This window comes from Clupea harengus, chromosome 14 (genome assembly GCF_900700415.2).
Source record: "Clupea harengus chromosome 14, Ch_v2.0.2, whole genome shotgun sequence".
NCBI lineage: Eukaryota > Metazoa > Chordata > Actinopteri > Clupeiformes > Clupeidae > Clupea > Clupea harengus.
In genome coordinates this window covers 14,387,316-14,411,766 of record NC_045165.1, presented here as the reverse complement: position 1 = coordinate 14,411,766, position 24,451 = coordinate 14,387,316, and the positions used below count along the sequence as shown (strand labels likewise).

The window sequence follows — 24,451 nt, the reverse complement described above, 5'->3', positions numbered from 1 at the left end:
GAATGTCCACTGTTGCCAGTCAACACAATATTTGCCAGTAATTGAGCTCATTTTGAACCATCCGCCTGGCCACTGTGACCACCCTGACACACAGCTGGATCTGGAGAGGGCATATTAGGCTTGTATTAGGCTTGAGCGAGGTCTTTGTCAGATTCATGTTTATGATCAGGCTTGAATGTGAGTAGGACTCATTTACTTTTTCTGGACCACATTGATTTTAATTTCCATGAATCTACGCTCCATGTGTGAATGTTGAAGCACACTGGTTAGGGGTAAAAAATATTAGTTTTCTTAGAAAAAAAGCATGCCATTAAAAAGACAAATTACAATTGAATGTAAAAGCAGTCAGTGCCCACATAATGTCAATAGTTCATGCTAAAAGGGGGATATACAATCACTTATAGATAGCTTTCCCTCTGCATGGATGGACAGCTGTAGGATAAGCTTCTCTGTCTTATCCTTCGATTCATTCATTTTATTCCCTTCATTATTGTTATTAAGTTTGATGACAAGGTCGCAGCCTACCAGTGCTTTTGCTGGACGCATCACGGTTCAACCTACTTAACATACCTTTCAGGCTAAAATAAACTTGTGACCGTTAGACTGAGTTCTTTATGGGGCTTTGTCTTAACTCACAAATTACCTGTGATTTACCTCATTCACAAAAACAGCTTTTCTCATTAAGCCAATGCCAGAGGCGATATTTGACTTGTGACTTGGGAACTTGCTTATTCAGTCTTGCGTATTTTCTCACACACTGTGCCGCCCACTCAACAATCAATAGCTTGCCGTGGCATTACTTAGGCCTGTTAAATCCATTCACTGTACAAGACCCTTTGGTTGAAAGCCATTTTCTTGGCCTTTGTACACTTGTGGCCGTAGGTACAGTGCATTATTTTTTCGCACTTGCTCCAGTAGGCATGCATCCTTTTCAGGTTGTACAGCTGGAAAAAAAATCATGTCCTTAAGGATTTCTGGAAAGGCTCTGAGATGATTGGCTCTGAACCACTCAAGGGTCTGTGTGCTGCACTGATGGTGCCAAGAACAGATCCTACCAGTACCAGGATGTCATGGAAGAATGTTCTAAAAAAGTATAGATGGTTTACACTGTAAGGTTTTGTGGTGGATGCTGGATGTGAGAAGTCATGAATGTATCACAGGGATACATACTGCATGCTAAAGTAAGGATGGGTCCGTTCAGAGGTTGGGTACGGAATCAGCTCTGTTAATGCCTTCAGTTGAATGAATATTACTATTTCATTGTAATTATTTATTATTATTTAATAATATTTTATTGACTATTTAAATTTAAGCAACGTAAAAACTTAACCAGCTTATTTCAAAAATCCTCATTTTGCAATGCAGATTAGCAAAACTATGTTAACTATGTAGTCAAGTAAGAAGACTTAAGTCATGGTAAATGTTGAAAGTACCTTTGGAAGCAAAGTAGCTTTGTGACACAATATATAGAAGCAAAAAAAAATGCCATACTGGACCTGACAAACAGAAATACACAGCATGCAACTGTTTGTAACTCTGTCTTGTGAACTTGGTCAAGAATGAATCTAAAAGCTGTGGTAAAATGCTGAGAACAGACAGTTATGGTCCTTATACCTGCTGTTCTTGGTAGTTAGATTCCCAGAGCTGTGCTTTTGTCTGGTATTGCTTTGATTGACTTGACACCAGAAGACCGACATCTGCTGGCCTCTGTGTCTATATTTAGTGAATTTTCTTTATTAATAAGACCGCATGCAAAGATTTCTGATGTCAAACGATCAAATAGATTGTATATTATTACAGCCTGCTGATTGTAATGTAGACTGGGAGTGAATGTGTGAGTGTAAAAGGTGAAATGTATTTAAGACTCTTCAGACCATTCTAACTACAAGAATGTTTAAGTACTTGTGTTTACAATATAGAGGAAAATGTTTCTGCAAAGTTAGAGTCGCTGAATTTTCTGTTGTCAGATGTATGCAGGGGACAACTACACGTGCTCTGAAACAAAACAAGTATGTTTGCTGAGGTTTGTAGAGGATGGGGAAAGCCTGATGACTAATAATTTATGTGGAGCGTAGAATGAACGCCCGCACAATAGGACATCTCCATCGACAGAAACTGCTTGTCTCGCAGGGGCCAACAGTTTCCCTAAGAATCGAAATCGCCTAGAGGCGATTTGCTCCGTTAGACCCTCCCTTTCTCCACCTCTTGTATGTTGACTCAAGCTCTCAATCGGACGCAGTGTGCAGAGAGATACCTCAATGGGAGATTAAAACCTTGACAGGGAGGGAAATGCAACCAGAGACGGACGCTGAGAGGAGTAGTGCGCACTTGGTATACTATGTGTAACCGTCCGGCAAGGCACAACTGTCCATGAAAACATATATTTGATAAACTTGGACAAAACTGCTGATGAAGAGCAGGAAGGAAACGGAAATTTGATATAGAAGAAGTAAGTGTGCTGCGAAGTATAGAAAGAAATCGGCTTCAACAATTTCCAGAGTGATTGGTGTCTTTTGTCATTCTCCATGATAAACTGTGTTGCGAAGAGGGGAAAGTTTCGACATTGTCCTTTCTCATAAATAAGGCAACCACAGTATCGTTAGAGGAGTGGGTCTTTGGCAGGTAGGATGCTTGTAATGTTTTCGTATGTATTGTGTCTTGTTGCTTTTTTCTGTATGTAAACATTTATTTTAAACCTAGTAAACTGTGTATACCACCATAACAAACATGTCAGAAGTAATTGCACTTGCTAATAAGAATACTAGCTAAATTGTATATTTTGCTTGCCACCCCCGACTACGGAGCGCTCACTGTAACATTATTACACAGCAACTCGCATGTGGTCCTGAGGAGAAAAAAGCAGCATTGTTTCTACAGTCGCTTCAGGTAATTACTGTAACTAAGCGGGGTCTCTCTCGAATAGAGCTTAAAATTAGTTACTTGTGATTCTGTGATAGGAATAACATGAAGCCATGTGGTGATGATGCCTTCTTCTCACGGAAGGATCGCGTCTCCCACATCCAATTTCCAAACACTGGCTTGGAATCTTGGTTCAAATACAGACGTGTTCCATGTTCATCATCAGTAGCAGTGACTTTGCACGATCTTAATACTTTGAGCGAAGATAGCGTATCATGAGACATGGTGAGACTGTTACTTAGGCTACACTGCACATTGAGACACTGGGACTACGGTACAGTGTGCAGACTACTGTACACGGGCACTATTAACTATAGGCTACCATATACCATATGTGAAACCTTAAGACTATACTGCTCATAGCCTAACGTCAACTTTTGGTGTAAACAAGAACGATGGTGCCCAAATGCGCACGAGACTGTGAAATCTGTATCCTTAAAATGATAGTGGATTGAGATTAAGAATGGATGGAAGTCTTGTTTTCTTCAATTTCTTCCTGTACTGTTTTAGTCAAGTGTGTGTCTCTCTGTGTGTGAGTTGGTCTATGTGTGTGTCTGTGTTTGTATGTTTGCCTAAACGGTTTGGAAATGTACAATTTCCGTTAAAACAAATATTGTAAGAACGTGGCAACGTACAGAGGCTGTGTGTAATTTGTGCATTTGCCTATACTGCAGTTTCCAAAGCCCCAGAGCCATTTGTGCTTTTCTTAGTAACCATTACTTATTGATAGATTTCTAAAATTAACAGCAAATGTGTTTTGCTTTGGATGAAAATCCTCTTGGCAACATGCGTGACCAAATGGGAGGAGAGCATTGTTTGGGCTGATATATGATAGTGTAAAAAATGCTAATTTTAAATGCTGTTATCATTATTGTCTTTGATTTCTCAGTAGATATGCTAAATGAAGGTCTAGTCCTTAATCTAAATTTAATATGACATTTCCTAACCAGATTTGAATAGACTCGTGGTCATCATGGAATACGGAATATTTCTTGTTATTGCCTAAATGTTTCAGCAACACTTTATCACAAGGCTGACATAACCATGTCTTGAACATGTAATTCAAATGATCAATTATGAATTATCAGTAACTAATCATAACAGCTTCAAAATATATAACAAGGTTACCAGTGTTTCCTGTCCTCTGTCCTACCAGTGCCAAGAAGTTTGATCTGTGTTCTTCCAGTGGCTGCACCCGATCTTCTGGATCCCAAATCAGCCACTCACAACACCAAGCCACGCCTGTCCTTCTCCAGCAAGCCCATCGTCTTGAATTCGAGTGACGACTGCGACACCTTGGTATCGGTCATGAAATGGAAGACTGTATCCGCCGTCTTCTTCCTGGTGGTCCTCTACCTGATCATCGGCGCCACTGTCTTCAAGGCCCTGGAGAAGCCTTATGAGAACTCCCAGAAGTACGCCATCTTGAAAGAGAAGCTGGAGTTCCTGGCCAACCACTCCTGTGTAAACTCCACGGAGCTGGAGAGACTTGTGAAGGTGCATGACTTGTTTCTTTGGGTGGGGGTCTTCATTCATTCTTTTAAAAAGTTAAATCAAGTAAATTCCTTTTCAACTAGACATAGGGAGCTGCCCACACATCATGAGTAAAGTAGAGTAGAGTAGAGTAGAGCAGAGCAGAGCAGAGTAGAGTTACTACTGGAAGCTGGTTGCTGAAAACACTCATTTAGTTAAAATGACAGCACACATATGTTAGACTATATGAGCCCCCTTCCCTGACCAGAGTGGACAAAAGACCATTTTTCTTAGACTTAGTACAATTATGTAAACTTCTATTGAATACAGGAATACAGCCCTATTGAAAAGGTTCATTAGCTTTTCATAAACCACCAAGGTTACCAGTGCATGAAGAATGTACCTGGGAGAAACCTTTGGAAACCAGGTTGAGAAGATCAATTGAAATTAAATTGAATCTTTATGGAGCTTCTGTCAGAATGACGTGAGGGCCATATTTAAACTCATTTTGAACTCTGCTTAAAAAGATTAGGGCCCTTCGCATAGAGAGGGAAGCAGAAGCAGTTCTTTATGTGTATAATTAATATGCACTTTCCCCTTCCCCTCGATGATGTGAGAACAGAAAAGGTGAGGTTTTTGTTTTAATATATATATATATCTTAACAAAACTCCCCTTCAAAGGTGCATAGAGCATAACATAGAGACACAAGAAGAAGAGACCATAGAGCATAACATAGAGACACAAGAGAAAGGGACCATAAAAGACAGCCATTAATTGCTGTATAGGTGAAACCAAATACCCTCATAATGGTTATATAAACAGCAGGACAATGGCATGACTGAAAAGTGTCTGTCCAGTAGTTCCAGCACAGCAAATGTATCAACTCACAACAGGAAAACTATAGCCATGCTTGCAAAAGGTATACAGTCCTCCAAAGCCTGGACCAGGATTGCTCCCCCTGTGAGCTCACAGGTGTCTGCTGCTGCAAGCTGCCCTGTGGCAGTGCCACTCCAGTCAAAGCTCTGGCTAGGGGAGCTGTTGTTTATTATGTTTATTATTATTCTCACCAATTCTTCTTTGTGAAATTCAGTCACAGCCGAATCTAGGAGCCCTCCCTGTTTTCCACTTTCGGGAGGTGAGATGGAAGGGAGAGTATTTAGAGGGGGGGGGGGGGGGATTGGTGTGAGGGGTAATTAAAGTGCCCCCACCCTTGCTTCACCACCACCCAGCCGGTCTTCCCAAGAGGAGTGTGGCGCTTTGGGCTGCCAGCAGGCACAGAGCCTGGAGGAGTGAATGAGGAGGCTTCTATGGATTTGTTATAATTCCTTTTTGCCTGCCGAGAATGTGTGTGCTGTGATGTAAAAAAGGATAGCATTATCTATACAAAGCAGAGACTGTTAAGTTTCAGTTCTCAGTTAAGTTTCTCTGCTTTATGCTGGCGTCTTCACTTCCGTGTCCACTTCAGTCCACTTTTTTTTCAATTAAAATAGCAACTCCAGATATGTGTCTTGTGACAGGAAAACTAATTCTCTTTCTAGTCTGTAAGAAGCAGGTTTACTGTAACATGTGAAATACTGACATCGCAGTGTCTTCCTCTGTCAGACTACGGAGATAATGATCCACCTCCAATAGCAGCTGAGTGTGGCTCAGTTTCGGCTCAGCTCTGGCCTCGATTCAATGGGGATCCATTCTAGAATCGGCTTCAATCTGGGACACCATTAAACGGTCATTAATTAGTATTTAAAACCCAGGGGATGTCTAATATTCACTCAACACGAACGATGGGGTAATTAAAGTATATGAACATGAACTTTCTTAGAGCACTTTTCTGTCATTAATTGGCATTACTTGTCATTAAACCCAAGCATAGAGAAGAGAGAGAGACACCAATTAAAGCCCAATTCTCCATGAAATGTGCCAATATGGCCTATATGTGTGTGAAAGAGGGAATGTCTGTGTGTGTGTGTGTGTGTGTGTGTGTGTGTGTGTGTATGTCTATAGCATATGTCCCAGGACTTCTGCATGTTTGTGTGCGTGCATGTGTGTGTGTGTGTATGTATACACACTTATGTGTGTCCTTGCACATACCAAAGCACTGCACACCTTTCTTCTTAGCTAAAATGACAAAGGCGTTAACTTCCCTTAGACTCTAAACAGCACCCTAACGATCCCCTCCCACCTCCTCCCACCTCCTCTCCCTCCTCTGCTAGGCACTCTGGCTGGGCTGTCCTGCAGCTGGAGAGGGAGGGGCACTGCGCAGCTGCACAGCAACTCTGGGTCCTCCTGCCTGCGCTGTATCTAGGTCAGGGAGACCAGAGGCTGGGCTTGGATGGGCTGGGTGCACCGTCCGGGGTTGGGGCTGTGTTGGGAGTGTCTTGTCATGTATAGATGTTTGTGGTTGTCTACACACATGGCCGCAACACAACGGCAATGCGGTGCAGCGCAGCGCCTCCTACTGTTCAGGTGGCACTTTTACGTCAGACTATTTTAGTGCAGTCACTTTGCAAGCATGTGTTTGTGTGTTTTATTTATGGCATGCTTCTGTGAAACAAAGCCAATGTCTCCATTTAGAATCAGATGCAAGTCAAATGCAATGTCTGATTCTACTTCAAAAAACGCTCCCTGCTCCAAGTCATACAGCTGCAGTAGACTGCTTTAACTCTCTCATGTAAATGTGGTTAAAGTTTAAAGTTCATGTGAGTTCCATGACGCGGTGCATACATGTCATACATATTTAAGTTGCCTTCACTTGCAGCTGAAGGAAAGCCGCTGACTTAAGGACCATGGAGAGCTCCAGGTTATTCAGCTTTGCAGCTTTAAGCTCCTAATAGCCCTGTGCATCAATTGAGAGGCTTGTGGTGTCAGGCTAGCTACGTCCCCCCCCCCCCCCACCTCTCGTCTGAGGTTGCACTTAGGATGCATTCTATAGACCATGACGTAAATAGTTTGAATTGCTCATGACCATCCTCTAGAAAGACATAAGTCATGCACCTCAAGTCCTCCAGCAGACAATGACCGTCAGGTTCCATTTCCTGAAGTGGTGATATTTTTAGACAGTCGGACATTGAGGAGCTTTGGAGACATGAAAATGAGTGTTACGCTAGCCTGGTAATTGATCTAATTGGGTCCAGTTATGAGTCTACTAACAGAAACCAGAGGTGACGGCAGTGGTCCATAAGGAATGGTCACTCAACCCCAGCTTTGCAGCATGGGGATGGAAGAGAAAGCAGGATTTGACAGTGACCGGTCTGAAGCCCAATGCAATTAGGGCTGCACTTGGATGCGGTCCCTGTGCACACCCCGTTCCTCTGTCCCAGTGGATGAACGAGGTGCTGTGGTTAACTGATAAAAATCACCCCCCCCCCCTTTCCTTTTATCTCTTGTCTGCCTCTATTTTTCTCCCTTTCTCTCTGTTTCATTGTGTTTCACTCGTCTATCACTCCATCTCCCCACTGTCTCTCCATCTCCTTACAACGCAGCAGAGCAGCGAATTGAGACGGAGAAAATCACTGTCATTTACAGAGCAGCAGGACAGTGTTTGCTTGGCTCTGTTTGTGGCGTGTGATTTGGGTTTGTGATGTGTGGACATGTGTGGCTTTTGCTCTACAACAAAACATCAGTCAGTTTTGCCCAAAAGGATGTAGCTCTAAATGACTTTTTCCTGTTTCTCATTCATTTCGCTAACATGGTGGTGGAGACGATATTAGAGTAATTAATTAATGTGTGATTTATTGTGTGTGAGATTTGACAGATCTCTAAGGGATTTGACTAAAACAGTATAATCCCTCCTTATCCGCTCTCCCTCTCTCTCTCTTTCTCTTTCTCTCATGTTGATGAACTCTGTTGTTTTCTTTCCTCCCATAGCAAGTGGTGTCAGCGATGAGAGCAGGTGTCAACCCGTCAGGCATCCCCTCCAACGAGTCCAGCCTGTGGGACCTGGGCAGCTCCTTCTTCTTCGCCGGGACCGTCATCACCACCATTGGTAAGAACGCAACCCCTCAGGCCCTCAGGCCCTCAACCCCTCAGGCCCTCAACCCCTCAGGCCCTCAGGCCCTCAGGCCCTCAACCCTTCAGCCCTTCAGGCCCTCAGTTCTGGGCCCCATATCCCCTAGGAGCAGTGGGCAATCTATGACAATCTCTATTGGGTGTGAGATTCAATTTAGTAGGCTCAGACAAGGCCAAGCACACAACCTCTGTTTATCACTGCGAAAAAGTTGTCTGACTTGAGTGGCTTTGAGTGGTCTCTTCTTGCTTTTTTTATTTTTCTTGTTTTGCTCAGTGTTTAATCCGTGTGAAACACACAGAGCCACTTATGATTCTGTAGCCCTCCTCTCCTATCCACTCCTCAGATCCCTGCCTTGGGGGAAGTTCCACTCTCTCTTTTTTACTCTCATGCTGATCATCAATCAGCTATTACCATGCCAGCCGTGTATAGTTACCACCTGTGCACAAGGTACGCTCTGGTTCTCATCTGCTAATTGAAAAGAGCCAAAATGGCGGACGGGTGAAGTCACGCCTGGGTGAGGAGGTGTTGATGGGCATGGCCAGGCCAGGGCAGGCAAAGCCAAGCGTGCAGAAAGAGGGTCAGCTGTCCAGTTTCACAGCCTCTCTCAGCTGCGCTGTGCATGGAGTGGAAACTGCAGCTCCCTTCAAGAGACTCATGCGTGGCATGGGCAGCATCAGTGGCATGGGGGGCGAATGCCACGCAACAGATCAAAGGTGCCTTGCATCGTTTCGTGATAACACTGATTTAACTTGATGTGGTTACTGGGCTGACCAGACAGAAAAGGGTTCCTGGAAATGGTTAATAGTTGAGAAAGAGGGAGGGTATTTTAAGGTGGTGGGACACAACTGAATTCGCAGTTAACATTTTACACCCAGATCCGATTAAGCTTTCATTGAATAACAGAGGTTAACAGTAATAAAGTAAGATATAGTGTCTTATCATCATCACTTTCAGTATTTGACATTGCATGAATTAATACAATCCTTATTATATGATTATTACATTAGTTAATCCATTAATTAATGCAGAAGTTTATGGTTTGTTTTTGCTGGTCATTAAGTAAGGGATAATGTATAGTCCGGCGGTCATTATCTCAAAATAAATCCCGACGGGACGAACAGGACCCCGACGCACAGCGGTGTTACAAATTTCTTTTCACACATTGAAATGAGGCTGCTGGCTTGATGCTTGGTTCTCTGGCCTGCTGATTTGAACTGCTTCACTTGTTACCATCAGATTTTCAGATTTGTACAACTTTCAAGCTTTTAAGACATAAACGAAGTGGGTATGGGTTTATAGTTTAATAGTTTATAGTGTGATCTTTGGCTGGCTTAGTTGGACCATAAAACACTGCATCACCCCTTTACTCTTCATAATTTCCTGTCAATGTTGCATACTCTGTTGACAGAGATAACTTTTTTATTTTTATGTCATTTGACAGTTAATAGGAGTCATTTTTTCTTATTAACACTTACAAGATGCCACACGTTTGACTTCCATGCCACTGAGCCGCAGCCCGTGGAAGGTCAGACGGTTAGTTTTTATGGCCAATGAAAACTACAGCGGCACATTTACAACTCTAATGGCCACAGGATGGAGATGAGAGAGAGAGAGATGGAGAGAGACAGAGAGAGAGAGAGAGAGAGAGAGAGAGAGAGAGAGAACAGGGCTGGCAAACTGGCAACATGCTGAGTCATGGATTTCAGTCACTAGATGGACACACACACACACACACACACATCTCTCCCTCACTCTAGCAAACACTGAGTGCACACAAATGCACGCACGCACACACACACACACACACTCACACACACACACAGACACACACACAGATCCATGCATGCTGAGACACACACACACACACACACACACACACACATGCATACACCACACTCACAACCATACGTGGAAATACACGCACATACACACGCACACACGCACACACGCACACATACACACGGCAGATGCAGAGGCCCCCATCTGGTCAGTGGCTCATGAAGTAGTCTCTGCTGTGTTTGCTCAGATTGAACACATGAGAGTTGAGAGCTCCTGTGCTTTGTAGACATGATGATACTGTACCATCCTAGAGCTGCTCCCCAACAGAGTTATCAGCAATCCTGCAGGGTCCTCTGCTCTCTCTCTTACCTCTGCTCTTTCATACCTCTGTTCAATGTCTTTCTTTCTTCTGTTCTGTTCTTTCCTTTCTTTTCTTTTTCTCTGTCTCTCTCCTGCTTTGTTCTACACCTATACAAATATAGATGCACTCTGTTGTCCATCTCTGGTTTATGGGATATAGTATATACATGTATATACAGTACATACAGTATATACAATACATACCTCAAAGGCCTCTCTTCCTTCTTTTGTCTGTCTATGTCTGCCTTGCTCTCACACACAAACACAGGTTGGTGTGTCTCGTCCTCCTCCTCCCTCTCTCTCTTTCTTTCTCTGTTCTCGCTCTCTCCCGCTCTTTCTCTCTCTCTCTCTCTTTCTCATGGAGGCTGTTCCCATTCCCCACTGCCCAAAAGATCAGGTGAATCTTCAGTGGAGGGTGCTCCATTGTTTAATTAGATAGGTTTGTGGGCAGATTCAATGACACGGTTTTCAGCCAGTCACTCCTTTTGTAGTCTTTCTGATAATGTTTTTCACCCATTTTGTGAATGTGCGAGCCTAGCTACACTTTTTGTTGGTACTTGGGAGGTCATTGATGGGGTTTGGGTTCCTGTTCTCCAAAACCTTGTTTGAATATGGTTGTGGGTACAGACAGGCTGGACGGGAGCGATTTGTGTTGGCAAGCGTTTTGGTGGGACAGGCCAAATTAGCCATTCTAAAAATGGGGAAAAATGAAGGCTGTGAAATGGCCTTGACAGCTATGTTTAGGTCTTTGGTGGAGCTAAGAATAGTGGTTGAACATTTCTTCGGCAGGTCTTTATCGATTGACAGACAACTTGGCTCAGTTTCAGGAAAAATGGGGTGCAGGGAGATAAATAGTCACCATTAATGACTCTGGTAGGCTTGCATTTAGCTAGTGGTATAGGCTGATTTGTTGGTGTTTGATGGCTGTTAAACAAAGGTTTTTAAAAGTAAAGTAAAGTCCCTCTCTCTCACTCTCTCTCTCTCTCTCTCTCTCTCTCTCTCTCTCTCTCCCACTCTCGCTCTTGAATGGAGTGCTGCCTGCAGGCCACGAAGATGCGTGTTACTGCTCAATGAGCCAAAAGTGTCAGCCTCCCTTCTGTTGCACTTGAACCTGAGTCCTATGGGTGCTAGGCTAACAGTGCCTTACTTCTGGATAATTTCCCAGCCCCACTTACAACAAAAGACTGATTGTTGATCTCTGGTTTGTGTTTTTGCGTTATTTTGTACATTCCTGAAGTAGTGGATTGAAAAGGAGAAGAAAAAGAGACAGACTCATGCCCTAACTCAACCCTGGTTGGCTTACGGAACTGCTGATATTGAGACTATGGCAAGAATCACTGGAGTATGTCCTATAACAACTTTCGATAAGACCCATACATAAATTAGATACATACTGAATACTTCAATGAAATACTTGCACCAATAAGAGAAATAGAGTTTTATAGTTTTTTGTAGGTCACTTCATTCAAAATCAATACCTCTCCTCCAGAATGCTAGACCATTCACATCTGCAAGCTGCTTTTATCTATTCGCCTCCATTCCTTTTTCTTCGGGCAGCACGAGCGAGGAGCTGCAGCCGGGCTCGGTAAACCCCAGGGGATAGGGGAGATTGTCTGCATAATCTACTGGAAAGCCTTAAAACGTTTCTGAGCAGATAAATGAGCCAGCCCAAACCCAATTCTCATTTGAGGAGCTTCTTTGTATCCTCTGACCTTTTGTGAGACTGGCTTTGTGCTGGGTTAGGAAATCGCGTTTTTCGCACCTTATCCTTCGTTGTATCATTTCAGTGTGTTATGGGAGGGTTGGTAGGGATTGTTGAAATCCAAAATAACCTCATCATAATGCTTGTTATGATGTTACTCTGGATGTAAGTGTAGCCATGTAGCATTTTTATGAAATATTTCAAATAAATGATTCAGGATTAAGCATGCAAAGCCTATCATGAAATGAAAAGTCATGAATGTCTGAATTATTTACAAGGACTTAATGCATAGATTTCGTATAGTAGTGGGACGTGCTCCTTAATACAAAGCATACGGAAGTTTCTAAACGGGATGTTTGTCTTAATGCAGACTTTCAGCTACTTTAGTGTTGTAGTACCAAGGATCATTTGCAATATGTAAATTACATTCCTTACATTAGCGATAGGATTTGGATATGACCATGTCTGCCTCCTCACTGACCGATATCTCTGTATATCTCTATGTGTTTAGTAGGTGGTAGAGTATTACAGAGTAACCAGGAATTACATAAGAACTCTATGAAGAACTCAAGGAGAGAGGAAGGGGTACAGGGGGAAAAAAAGAGAGACAGGAAGCAGAAAGAGGAAGTCAAATGTAACCCAACATATTGTGTATGGCCTAATATAACTCTGCAACCTAGTGGTATAATAAATTAAATTAAATAATAACTTAGTGGGTCATAACATTACAGCTTATTATTTTATGGTTTCATTGATTTTATTATTAATGAGTTTCAGAGGTCTCAGGGGCTTAAACACCAACAAAATAAGAAAAAAAAGTCTTAAACCTACACTGAGGCGGTCACACCTTTTTATTGCTATTTTTGTTTCATTAATTTAATCACTCTCTTTGTTTATCTTTAATTGTTTTAATGATCAGTCACACAGCCCAGCTTTCATTACCCGCTTCCTGTTTTTTTTTTAAAGGTTTTGGGAATATCTCCCCTCACACGAAAGGGGGAAGGATCTTCTGCATCATCTACGCCCTTCTGGGAATCCCGCTCTTTGGCTTCCTGCTGGCTGGTGTAGGGGACCAGCTGGGCACCATTTTTGGGAAAGGCATTGCCAAAGTTGAGAAGATGTTTGTGGTGAGTGAGTGCGCCAAAGTTGAGAAGATGTTTGTGGTGAGTGAGTGCGCTAGCATTTGTTGGAAATGTAGGGTATTTGGATGAAGCTGTTTTGATTTGTTTGCTGAATGTTGACATGAGGCCATGAGGCCATAGTTTCCATTCATCAACAGAGAAAATATGATTGAGTGGGTCTAGTTTAGGAGACTGTTATCTGTCTGAGAAGGATGTAATGTGTCCATCATTAACATGATCTGAAATGATACTGTGGTACCAACTTGCATCTGCTGCTCTCCTTCAACTGATCCCATTGCATATGATCCCATTGATGTTACAGTTATGGCAGCATTCTTATAATGGAAAAAAAATAGATTAGTTCAGAAGGATCTACTAGGTCCTTCTTCAAGGGTTTGTTACTTTTTTCTGTTTCATCTGTATGAGACACTTTGGACAATAGTGTCTATCAAATAACTGTAACTATAACTATAACTGCGTGTGCACACATAACACAAATATGACCCAAAATATGTCGCTGTGCCTGTCTAACTGTAACTACATGCAGCATGTGCTACGACCTTGTCCCTCCCAAACCAGGCTACACATCCTGTCTCAGGACCACTGTCCCCTCCGGCCAGTAGTTGTCTGGTGTGACTGGCTCTGTACTCATTCTTGTGATGACTCAGAGCATGCTAAACAGCTTAAGGCTTAGGCTACTTCCTCTGTTCAGCTAATTTACACAAACAATGCAGGTTCTCCATTTCGGCTCCGACTTAAGGGTGTTACTGCAGTAATAAAATGCTAAGCTGGAATAGCAAACAGAAAGACATTAAAGGTCTAATAGTCAACTGAATTATTCAGTAACAAGTGTCAGAGATTGTATGCAGTGTTTGAAGCAAGGATATGTTTATATGCGAGCAGACTTTATTTGTACAATTACTATGGGATTTATTTAAATCTTGCACCACACCTCCAAATACAGTCGCAGAAATTAGTTCACTCCAAGTTGAAAGGATGGCTGTGCTCCCTCCCATATTTTCATCCTAATTTGGTCTAATGCATAATAATGGGTTTGGCACTCTGACCCTTGGTTTGGCAGGAGAGCTCCTCCATCTCAATGTCCTCCAAGCTAGTTTTATTATGGCTATTGTCTGCCAACAACCAACAATGACAAGTCCAGTGGCTTAAGTGTATGAATGTATTTGTTGAAATAAGAATGGAGGATTTATTGTAATGGAAAAAAGTAATGGTGTTGTTTATCAAATCCTACGTGATGACTGGTGATAGTGTGTTAGTGTGCAGGGATATCACATGGTAAGTGAGTTTGGCATGAACTATCGCTCCTCATCGTACATTTTATTAGAATTTAAATAACTGCATGAATATTTAATGTTGGTCAGTTACTTGGCTGTGGACATGCAACCTATATTTTGCCATGTAGATATGGACCTAGATTGATCATTAGAATCATAAACAAGCGTATTTTATAAATGCATGTAATGATGCATGTTGATGACTTGTGATTTAACTCTTTGCATTTATAAAATTACATTTGCATTCTTTAAGTTTATCAAAGTGACTTATGCTATAGTCAGGTATACATTTAAACAGATAGACATATTTCTCATTTTTTATCTCATAATGGAGGTTTATACGACGGATCTTCTATGTCCACAGGCTACTGTTAACTTCACTCAAGTCTTGTCATCCTCAGTGTCCCCGTGTATTTGACAGCACGATGTCTGTGTCTCTCTTTAAGAAGTGGAATGTTAGCCAAACCAAAATCCGAGTGACGTCCACAGTCCTGTTCATCCTCTTCGGGTGCCTGTTGTTCGTGGCCCTCCCCGCCGTCATATTCAAGCACATCGAAGGCTGGAGCACCCTGGATTCACTTTACTTCGTGGTGATCACCCTGACCACCATCGGCTTTGGGGACTTTGTGGCAGGTAAAGAGAGAGATGTCTGTGTTGGTTTTTCCAACACTGCATTGTTCATTTATTGGGTTTGTGTATGTATCTGTGTGTGTGTGAGTGTGTGTGTGTGTGTGTGTGTGTGTGTGTGTGTGTGTGTGTGTGTGTGTGTGTGTGTGTGTGTGTGTGTCAGTAGATGGGTGTGTGTGTGTGTCTGTTTTTTAGTGTTATAGACAGAATAGGTAGTGTTGACATGATGAGAAATTATATTATTTTTCTGAATTTTTTAGATAGAGTATAAACAACCAGCAAAGAAGTAGAGTTCAATATTTGCTGATACTTTGAGGTATGCTTGGTGTATTGGATGAGCGCTGAATAAAAAAAAGCTTAAGACAAAAAAAATCCATCTGAGTGCTGCTCTGTGAATAAAAACAGGCACTCTATAGACAATCTTAACTGCTATGACTACCGCCAGACTTTATGGATCAAATAAGTAGTTGTAAATTTTACAAAAGGTGCACAGCCATATGTTGCCAAGGTAGGCTGATTTGACGAAACATTAATAATCGCACTCTTATGTTGACACTGTGCACATAAAATCATTTTTGTGACAGAAGCGACCTGCCGTAAATCGCTTTATTAGGGCCATAGGAGCACAGCATCGGAGCATAGGAGCATGACCATCATCCTGGTCCATGGACACATGTCAGAAGCATCCGGAAGGGTGTCTCCCCAAGGACCCTCTATCACACTAAGAGAGGGGCCTGTCACTCTTGGTGTTCACCCCATCCGTAAGGTCGCGGTGCTGCAGCCAGCCTGCTGTGTGTCATCTGAGAGGTCACTGTGTACTGAAATAGATGTTGTGAGTGGGCAGATACAAATATAGACTTTTTCTGTCTATAGTTAGCATTACTATTGGCAGTGACATTTCACTGAACATGTCAGTGACATTTTAAGAACAAGATTCTTAAAGTAGGTGACATTATAACAAACATGACATGCACTGATGCAGTCGATATCCGGAAATATACTGTGGAAAAAGGATGATGAAAAAAGGGATGCTTTTACGTTTATTGGCATTATATTGTTGTTGGATGGTTTTATGCAAAGCAACGTACAGCACAGGCACACATTATAAGGTTGCATTAGGATGTGCGTGTTCCCTGGGAGCTGAACCCCTGACTTTGGTGTTCTTGTCACCTTGCTCAACCACTTGGCAAAGGGACATCACAAAGGATGTCACACAAACATGTCAGCAGCGAGTGTCACCCTCACAACACCCTTGTGAATCCTGTGTAGACTCTGTATGAGCGCTGTGTAAGTGTGTGAATCCTGTGTAGACTCTGTATGAGCGCTGTGTAAGTGTGTGAATCCTGTGTAGACTCTGTATGAGCCCTGTGTAAGTGTGTGAATCCTGTGTAGACTCTGTATGAGCGCTGTGTAAGTGTGTGAATCCTGTGTAGACTCTGTATGAGCCCTGTGTAAGTGTGTGAATCCTGTGTAGACTCTGTATGAGCCCTGTGTAAGTGTGTGAATCCTGTGTTTCTTACAGGTGGGTCAGAAATTGAGTATCAAGACTGTTATAAACCCGTAGTGTGGTTCTGGATCCTCGTCGGTCTCGCCTACTTTGCTGCGGTGCTGAGTATGATAGGTGACTGGTTCAGGGTCATATCCAAGAAAACAAAAGAAGAGGTAAGTCATATTTATCTCATGTTTCAGATTTACAGATCCCGGGTACAACATCAGGCTCATGATGCGGCTGTCTCCAGCCAGTTGTGCGCTGTTTGTTGTATCTATGGTTGGGCAGTTGTGCGCTGTTGGTTGTATCTATGGTTGGGCAGTTGTGCGCTGTTTGTTGTATCTATGGTTGGGCAGTTGTTATATCGGTTAGTTTGCCGGCTATGAATACTTGCATGTGACAGTGAGGATTGGCAGCTGTTGGAAGTCCCCAACCAATAGCAAGGAACTGAACATCTTTTCCTGTACATAACAAAACAAAAGTACTTGGGATTTGGACATCTATTCTAGAAAAGACTTCTCTGAAAGCTTTATCTCCAAAAAAATCTAACAATCAAACACTGTGCATAAAGTAAGGGGGAGTGTTTGTTTCCCAAACTGTAAGCAGTGAGCACAGGACAGACAATATTTCCTCATTTTAGAGCAGCCTCTTGAGTCCAAAGCTGCTGCACTGACTGGGCTGAGCCCTTTATTTTCAGGATAATATTAATATATGCAGAGAAGTGTGTATTGATCATATTTTACATTACACAGTACCATCACGGGCCTGAACCACAGGATGAACATAATCTGAATATAAACACAATATATATATATGACCTCCACTGCTCTCCACTGCTCTGGAGAAAGATTTTTTAGCTGAGGGACATTGTCTGTGAAGACTCATATTAAATCATGAACTTACTCAAAATAAGCCCACCTCCCCAGGTTTTCCATCACAGATTTGTCCCACGGAAAGTAGTTCTTGCTGTAAGGCAGGCTTTGACTGTACTCACTGTTCTGTTTGCCCAGCGCTGGACAAAAAGGAGACACTATAAAACACATCTCTGGCCGTGCGTCGTGGGAATCGAACATTCGCTCATTGGCAGTGTTTATTTTTCATTAAGTGCAGCCTTATCTGGACAAGTTTACCGTGCGTTAACTTCCCATGAGGGGCACCATGTTTCATGGGCTCAGATGTATTTGCGTCCCCAGTTGTAAAAGACACAATGCCCAGCTGCCTTTAGGCTCATGTATTGATCTTTGCGTTGATTTGCGACACAGATAGGATCAATGTCATTGATCCTTGTCTTGCTGTGTATTGTTCCGGATCGGTGATACCTCTGGTAATCATGCTATATCTTCATCCAAGTCTTTATGACAGTCCTGGAAGATCATTAAACGGCCAAGTAACCTCAGTACAAATGCACTGATGACCACTAATTCCTGAAGCATATTGCCAGCGGGACATCAGGCTAATGAGCTATAAGCAGTGAAAGTAATATGGAGGAGATGGTGTCCTTCTTGCTGTGGACAAATGGATTACACCTTATTGCAATTTTGAATCGTACTGCTATCTCTTTTTGTGTACAATGATTTGAAACAAAACAGTTTAATGCCGAAGAATGTCACTGTAAAATAATTTGACACAATGCTGGTTGATCTTAAGAAACAGAAGGACTCAATAGAAAGGATCAGATCCAATTTGACAATGATCACAGAATAACAGTGATACCGTCCATTTCATATTTAAGGTTGTATGAGGAAAGGAACATGTGTCTGGCATTCACATATGGAGCAGAAAGAAACAAAAATGTGGAATTAAAAAAATGTTAGTCTTGAAAAGGGCTTACAATGAAATAAACCCCCAAGAATTACTGCCTGAAATATTTTCTCCTGTTGCGCAACTGGCCTTTTCAGGATAACTTGACGTATGGTTTTTTATTTATTCTTAGAGCATTTCTATTCCTGTTTTCTCTCTCTGTTCTGTTGAAGTGTGATTGGCATAGCGGGGAATGTCCAGCAAAATGCCAGTTGTGCCCCAGACCAAAGAGGATGGAGAACCCTCTCAGTAAAGCACTGTAATGCTGTGTGCCCAGCAGCTAAAAAAAGTCTTCCTCAGCACCCTCCCTCCATCCCCCAACCCCCATAGCAAAGACTAGTTCTTTATACTCAAGCACCAGTGATCACCATCATGTTGTGTACACGCCAAAGCCTCATCCCAACAACAGCCTCCATCCTGAGACAAAGCTTCCTGTGCTGCCCGTCATAGATCTTCTTTGACAAAGGGCCTCTGAAGGGTTTCTGGCGATGTCTGATGCTTTTGTGATGCATCCCTGGCAATGCAGAGCCCTGGAATTATAATGACTTTATTCGTTGTTTAGGGTTGCCACCACCGACACCTCTGGAAGTTTCCCCCACTCGGCCTCTGCGGCCCCCGTCACCAGTAGGGGCAATTAGTGAAGAACTGTCTGTGAGGAGGATCACACACGACCTGTGTCGCCTGAACGTTCGGTTACATCATACTGAAAGTTTTGTGCTGCTTGTTGGATGTCAAAAGGTTCATGAGAAGCACACGAATGCCTGTGATGTATTGATATAGATCACTAAGTGTTTGAGCCTTCAGGACTTTTTTTTAGACTGAAATGGATGATGGATGACAAAATTGGCAGCCAAGAAACAGACCAGGGCCTATGGACCTGAGCCTATTTTTGTTGTAATCAGAGGCAAAATGTCAGAGCATGATGTAAAGTGTTCATTTCATACCAATTCTCTTTGATTTCTCTGCCTGCCATTTATGCAGCCATTTAAATAGAAGTGATGCAATATGTTCCAGTTTCATGTAAGAGTATACAGCGTATTCACTACAGAGCCCATTGTGACCCTTTTTGTTTATTCTGTTTTAATGCGGTAGCACGTTGGGAAATGACTGCATTGTTTTTACAGACAGAACCAATGCAACATGGGAAGAACATTTAAAAAGTGAATTTCATCTAGCGGAATATGAAATGCAAACGGCCAATTAGTGCCTAGTTTCCCAAAGTCAAATTGCCTTGTCACAATCATAGAAGCTGAGAGAAAGAGAGAGAGAGAGAGAGAGAGAGAGAGAGAGAAAGCATTTAAAATGGCAGGCCTGAGGACTCGGCCTTGGTTTCATGAAAGCCCTTGTACGGAACTAAAATAATTTTGTGATATCAACACTTAGTACCTTGTATTTGTGGTACCTTCTGTAAAGCATTATAATTGTTAGAGAAAATGGTAAAGCTTTATATTGCATCAGCCTTGATACATTTTTATTATACCAGTAAGCACAGTGTATCAAACTTATTATAATTATCACTCTGTCACAACTTTATATACTATAATATATATATATATATATATATATACTATCTACATATGTATACTAACACTAACCTTAGTACCTGCAAAGTATCAATGGCCTATTACTCTCTTGTTATTCCGTATGTTACAGCATACACGCTGCTGTGCTTAAATGCTACCTCTTGCCCCTGTACTCTACAGTACTCAGTACCACCCCAGAATCTGCTGATTCCATCTATGGCCTTGTCTCTCAATGAAAGAAGGCAGTTGGCAAGCATTGAGTTTAATGCAAATAAAACGTTTCAATGACCCACTTACGGCCAATGCTCATTCATAATATACTGTATGTGTCCTCTGGGTGCATTAAATGTTGCAGAGGAACTGTAGAGCTAACCATTTGCCATGCCCTCTCTCCTAATGTATTCTTTAAGGTGAAGAGGCAAAAATGGACTGTTAGTGTACAGTAGCTGCCAAGTAACTCATCTAAGGGTTAAGGGTCAGTTAGCATGAATGAACAACTTACATTAGAAAGTGAATGTTGGTGTCTGATTTCCTGTGTACTCATTAGATAAATAACTTGAGGAAAAGGCCTTAGGCTACAACGTGTGAATAGGGAGTCAAATTAGCTTGAATTTTCTTCATGGAGTCAATTTATGCAGCACGCGTAGGCACTGTAATTGTATGTATGCATTTGAGGACACTTCCTGGAGACAGCATTGGCCAGCATTACAGACGTCAGACAAACATGCCAAGTCATAACCCCCTTCGTCTTAGACAGGAACATGTGATTATATTCTGTACCTGCTCCAGCCCACACTTCAATGTATGCCATGTCCTGAAATACAACTCCAGCCACTGCCTTTGACCCTGGCCTTAGCAAACTACAGGTAGAATGTTGGCATTGTCTTGTTTTAACACAAAGTAGATTCATAATCAGGTGTGTGACTTAAATGTGGTTTGCCCACTTTTCTCGTCTCCCCTCCGCAACAGGTTGGCGAGATCCGTGCCCACGCAGCCGAGTGGACGGCCAATGTCTCGGCGGAGTTCAAGGAGACACGGCGGCGCCTCAGCGTGGAGATCTACGACAAGTTCCAGCGGGCCGCGTCTATCAAGCGCAAGCTGTCGTCCGAGCTGGGCCTCAACAACACGCTGGAGATGACCCCGGGCAAGCGGACCCTGTCCGTCAACTTCATTGACGAGCGGGATGGGGACTTTTCCCTCCCGCCCCTCACCAGAAACAGCAGCCTATACTTGAATGGTCTCGGCTTGGACTGCCCAGAGCGGGGGGAGATAGCCATCATCGAACACATCAAATGAACCATCTGATGCCCGCGCCACGGCCAGTGCCACCTGTTTTAAATTGTACCAAATGCCAGCTGTGTCGAAATGGATTTACATCACCAAGTATCATCTCCGTGTGTGTGTGTTACTGATCGGAAGCAGTCACGATCCAAAACGACAAACTTTCATCACCGTTGGTCGCATGCTTTCTTGGACAAGAATGGGTCTGCCATTATCAATGTACCAGAACACTGAAAGGTCACTTTATGCCTTGTACCAGCCAAATGGTCTGTCTGTAACTGATTGGGGGGAAGATGCCAATGTTCTTTCACGAGAAAGCAAAACCAGTCTCTCCATATCTGTTCTTTTAATTTTCCTCTTCTTTTGTAAACCAAGGAATAATACTTGTGCCTTAAGTGTTTTGAGGAGTCATTTCTTTCCCAAAAATGTGTGCATGCCAAACGAAAATGCGAAAAGTCCTCCATCTTTGCTCTTTTGCTTATTGAAGAGTTTCCTACAGTTAAAAGAAGTGTTGTTTTCATATGGGGTAATACATTTGAATATGCATTAGTTGCTGAGCAAAGACAGAACAGGCAGAAAACCAGTCTCTGCATTTCTGCTTGTTTCTGCTCTGAACCCCTTGCCTGAGTCTCAACATACTTTTATGGATTTTTATGGTTCGCCTCCACAGCACTGTCAGCATATTGAGGTGCCAGAGACTTTCTAGACCTGTAGACCAAGAGCCATCTAGCAAGATTTTTAAAGTGGGCATATTCGTTTTTAGCTGCGGACAAGCAGAAACAAGAATCGATCTGATCTCAGCAGTTTAATTGTTATTTTTGTGGGTATTTCTTTTCGCTTGTTACAGGGTGGCTCAAAACATTGGTTACAGAATGGAAGGTGTGAGACACTGTCCACAGCAAAACACAGTACAAACACTTTATGCGAATGCCAAATGTTAAGCACCCTGATCAAATGTGGGTGCCTTTTTTAGATAAGTTCAGTGCAGTAAGTAGCACATGCTGTGTTTGTTATTGGCAGACATGAAATAATGACACAGCTGACTCTCATTGACCAGACAGAGTGAGGGGAAACTGCTTTGTGGTTTGCCTGTCGTTTGCCTCTATCTGTGCTTTTCTCAAGTCAAATCATTTCTTAAATTGATGTGGGGGAAATGGCTCCTTTTAAGTCACTGCTCGTCAGACTGTTCAATGGATGATTCATTTTTTTTATCATCAAGCACATCTACTTTTTCATACTGAAGTGATCACATACAGGACTGTTTTTTCTATCATAAATCGTTGGGGAATACTGTACTAGAGGCTTTTGACTAGTTGTAATGTAACTTGCAGAGAGAGGCACAGAGAGGAATGACTTTGAATGTTACTTGAATAAAACATAAGTAGTTATATGTATGAAGACAATGGGGGATATTTTGAGGGAGGTGTCATATTGTTAACATGCCAATACCACATGTGGGGATCAGATATTCCTTGAGTGTTCCACTAGCCAGTTCTACGAGAACCCCAAAATGATGATAGCTAGTTGCTCGAGGGATACTGAAACCCATTTATATTTATATATTTGATCAGTGTGATTGTTCCCTTGGAATCAAACCAATGATTTTAGCATTGTTAGCATGTTAGCTGTCAGTTCTAATATGCTCACTGGGTCTCAAATCCTACCCAGCACCTTGCTGTACCAATTGGGTTGGAGGAACATATGGGGGTGGTTGGTATGTTAGCATAATGTTACCTCTTTCTGCTAAGCCTATTGAGTTGATAATGAAGAGGTCTCGAAACAGAGAAGTAATCATGACAACACAACCCAATCCATATAGATGACCGTGTGAAAGAAGACGAAGAAAAAAAATACACACACCTGCCATTCAAAAATGCACTTTTATTTAACAGCCTTTTAGTTACAAAAATGCTATTGTGTACACTGATGATTTCTGTCACCATGAATGATTTTGTATTTACGTTATGTAAAGATATTGCATTTCCATCCTAATTTGCAATGTTATCACACACATAGCACATAATGTTAATGGTCCTGTGCCCTACTGATAGCAACCCTAATTTTACAAAGGAAGCTTTTTTCGAAAGAAGACAAAGACATCAGATTATCGAAACAAGTATTACATTGAAGAAACAGTATTAACAATCATGTATAAGACATACATTTGAAAGGAAAGGAGAAAAAAAATCATTATTGGAGTAATGCATAAAGCAAATTTGATTATGATTTAGGATCAGTAGATGACAGTATAAAATGTCATTTTAGGTCTTGAGGTGTCATTTGATTGTTTCAACAGCAGTGCCATAGTGAATCTGTTTCTCTTGCCTTTACTTTGTCTTTGCTGCTCTGTCTTGAGGTTTAGTTAGCATGGTTTTATACTGATTTGTACTAACAAAATACTTTTAGCTGTGTTCAGAACTAAATTAACTTCAGGCTTCCCTCATGATATGCTAATACCTCTGTTATGTTGAAGCTTTGAACGAGAATTTCTTTTTTTATTGTTTTGTTTGTAACATTTCTACACTGTTGTCAGTCATGGTGCTGGAGATAACAAACAGAAATAAACACAAAATGTTATTCATATGTAGCTGAAATTGCTATTCAGTTTTTCATATTGTGTTTTATCGTCAAAATCACCTTTAACTTTAAAATATATGAGGATTTGTAACAGGTTTTTTTGTGTTCAAAAATGTTTGTTGCTTACCACAGTTTAAATAATGCACTGATTTTACCCACAGACTGAGAGACTCTGCAGAGAATACTCATGTTAGTGTTGGTTTCAAAAGTATCATGCTGCCTGCTGGCTTGCAAGCCTTTGTGAGTTCCCTCCACCCTTGCTTTTGAAAATCTTTCTTTTGGGTGGATTGTCAGGTTGCTGGGTTTTCCTGTGGTGAGCCAGAGTTCTTAAACGCCTGTGGGAAATGGATTTGCCTTCTGTCCTGACTCCCTCCCATGCAGTTGGCTGGACGCTAACCGGAAACCTTTCCGTCATCACTGGCCAATGAGAGTGGTGCCTTTCGAGCATGAAGTGATTATTGAATAAGCATGTCTAGGTGCCCAGTGTCAACATGGGAT

The 24,451-nt window shown here is 42.1% G+C and overlaps 1 protein-coding gene across 1 annotated transcript; it reads left to right on the top strand.

The window, feature by feature from the left end:
- The first annotated feature begins 4,078 nt into the window (after window positions 1-4,078).
- kcnk2a (potassium channel, subfamily K, member 2a) lies at window positions 4,079-23,584 on the top strand. Its single transcript, XM_031580844.2, has 6 exons — window positions 4,079-4,416; window positions 8,258-8,375; window positions 13,207-13,367; window positions 15,103-15,289; window positions 16,806-16,945; window positions 21,065-23,584. Exons 1-6 carry the CDS (start codon window positions 4,228-4,230, stop codon window positions 21,389-21,391), a joined length of 1,122 nt encoding a protein of 373 aa, XP_031436704.1. The 5' UTR covers window positions 4,079-4,227; the 3' UTR covers window positions 21,392-23,584.
- The last annotated feature ends 867 nt before the right edge of the window (window positions 23,585-24,451 follow it).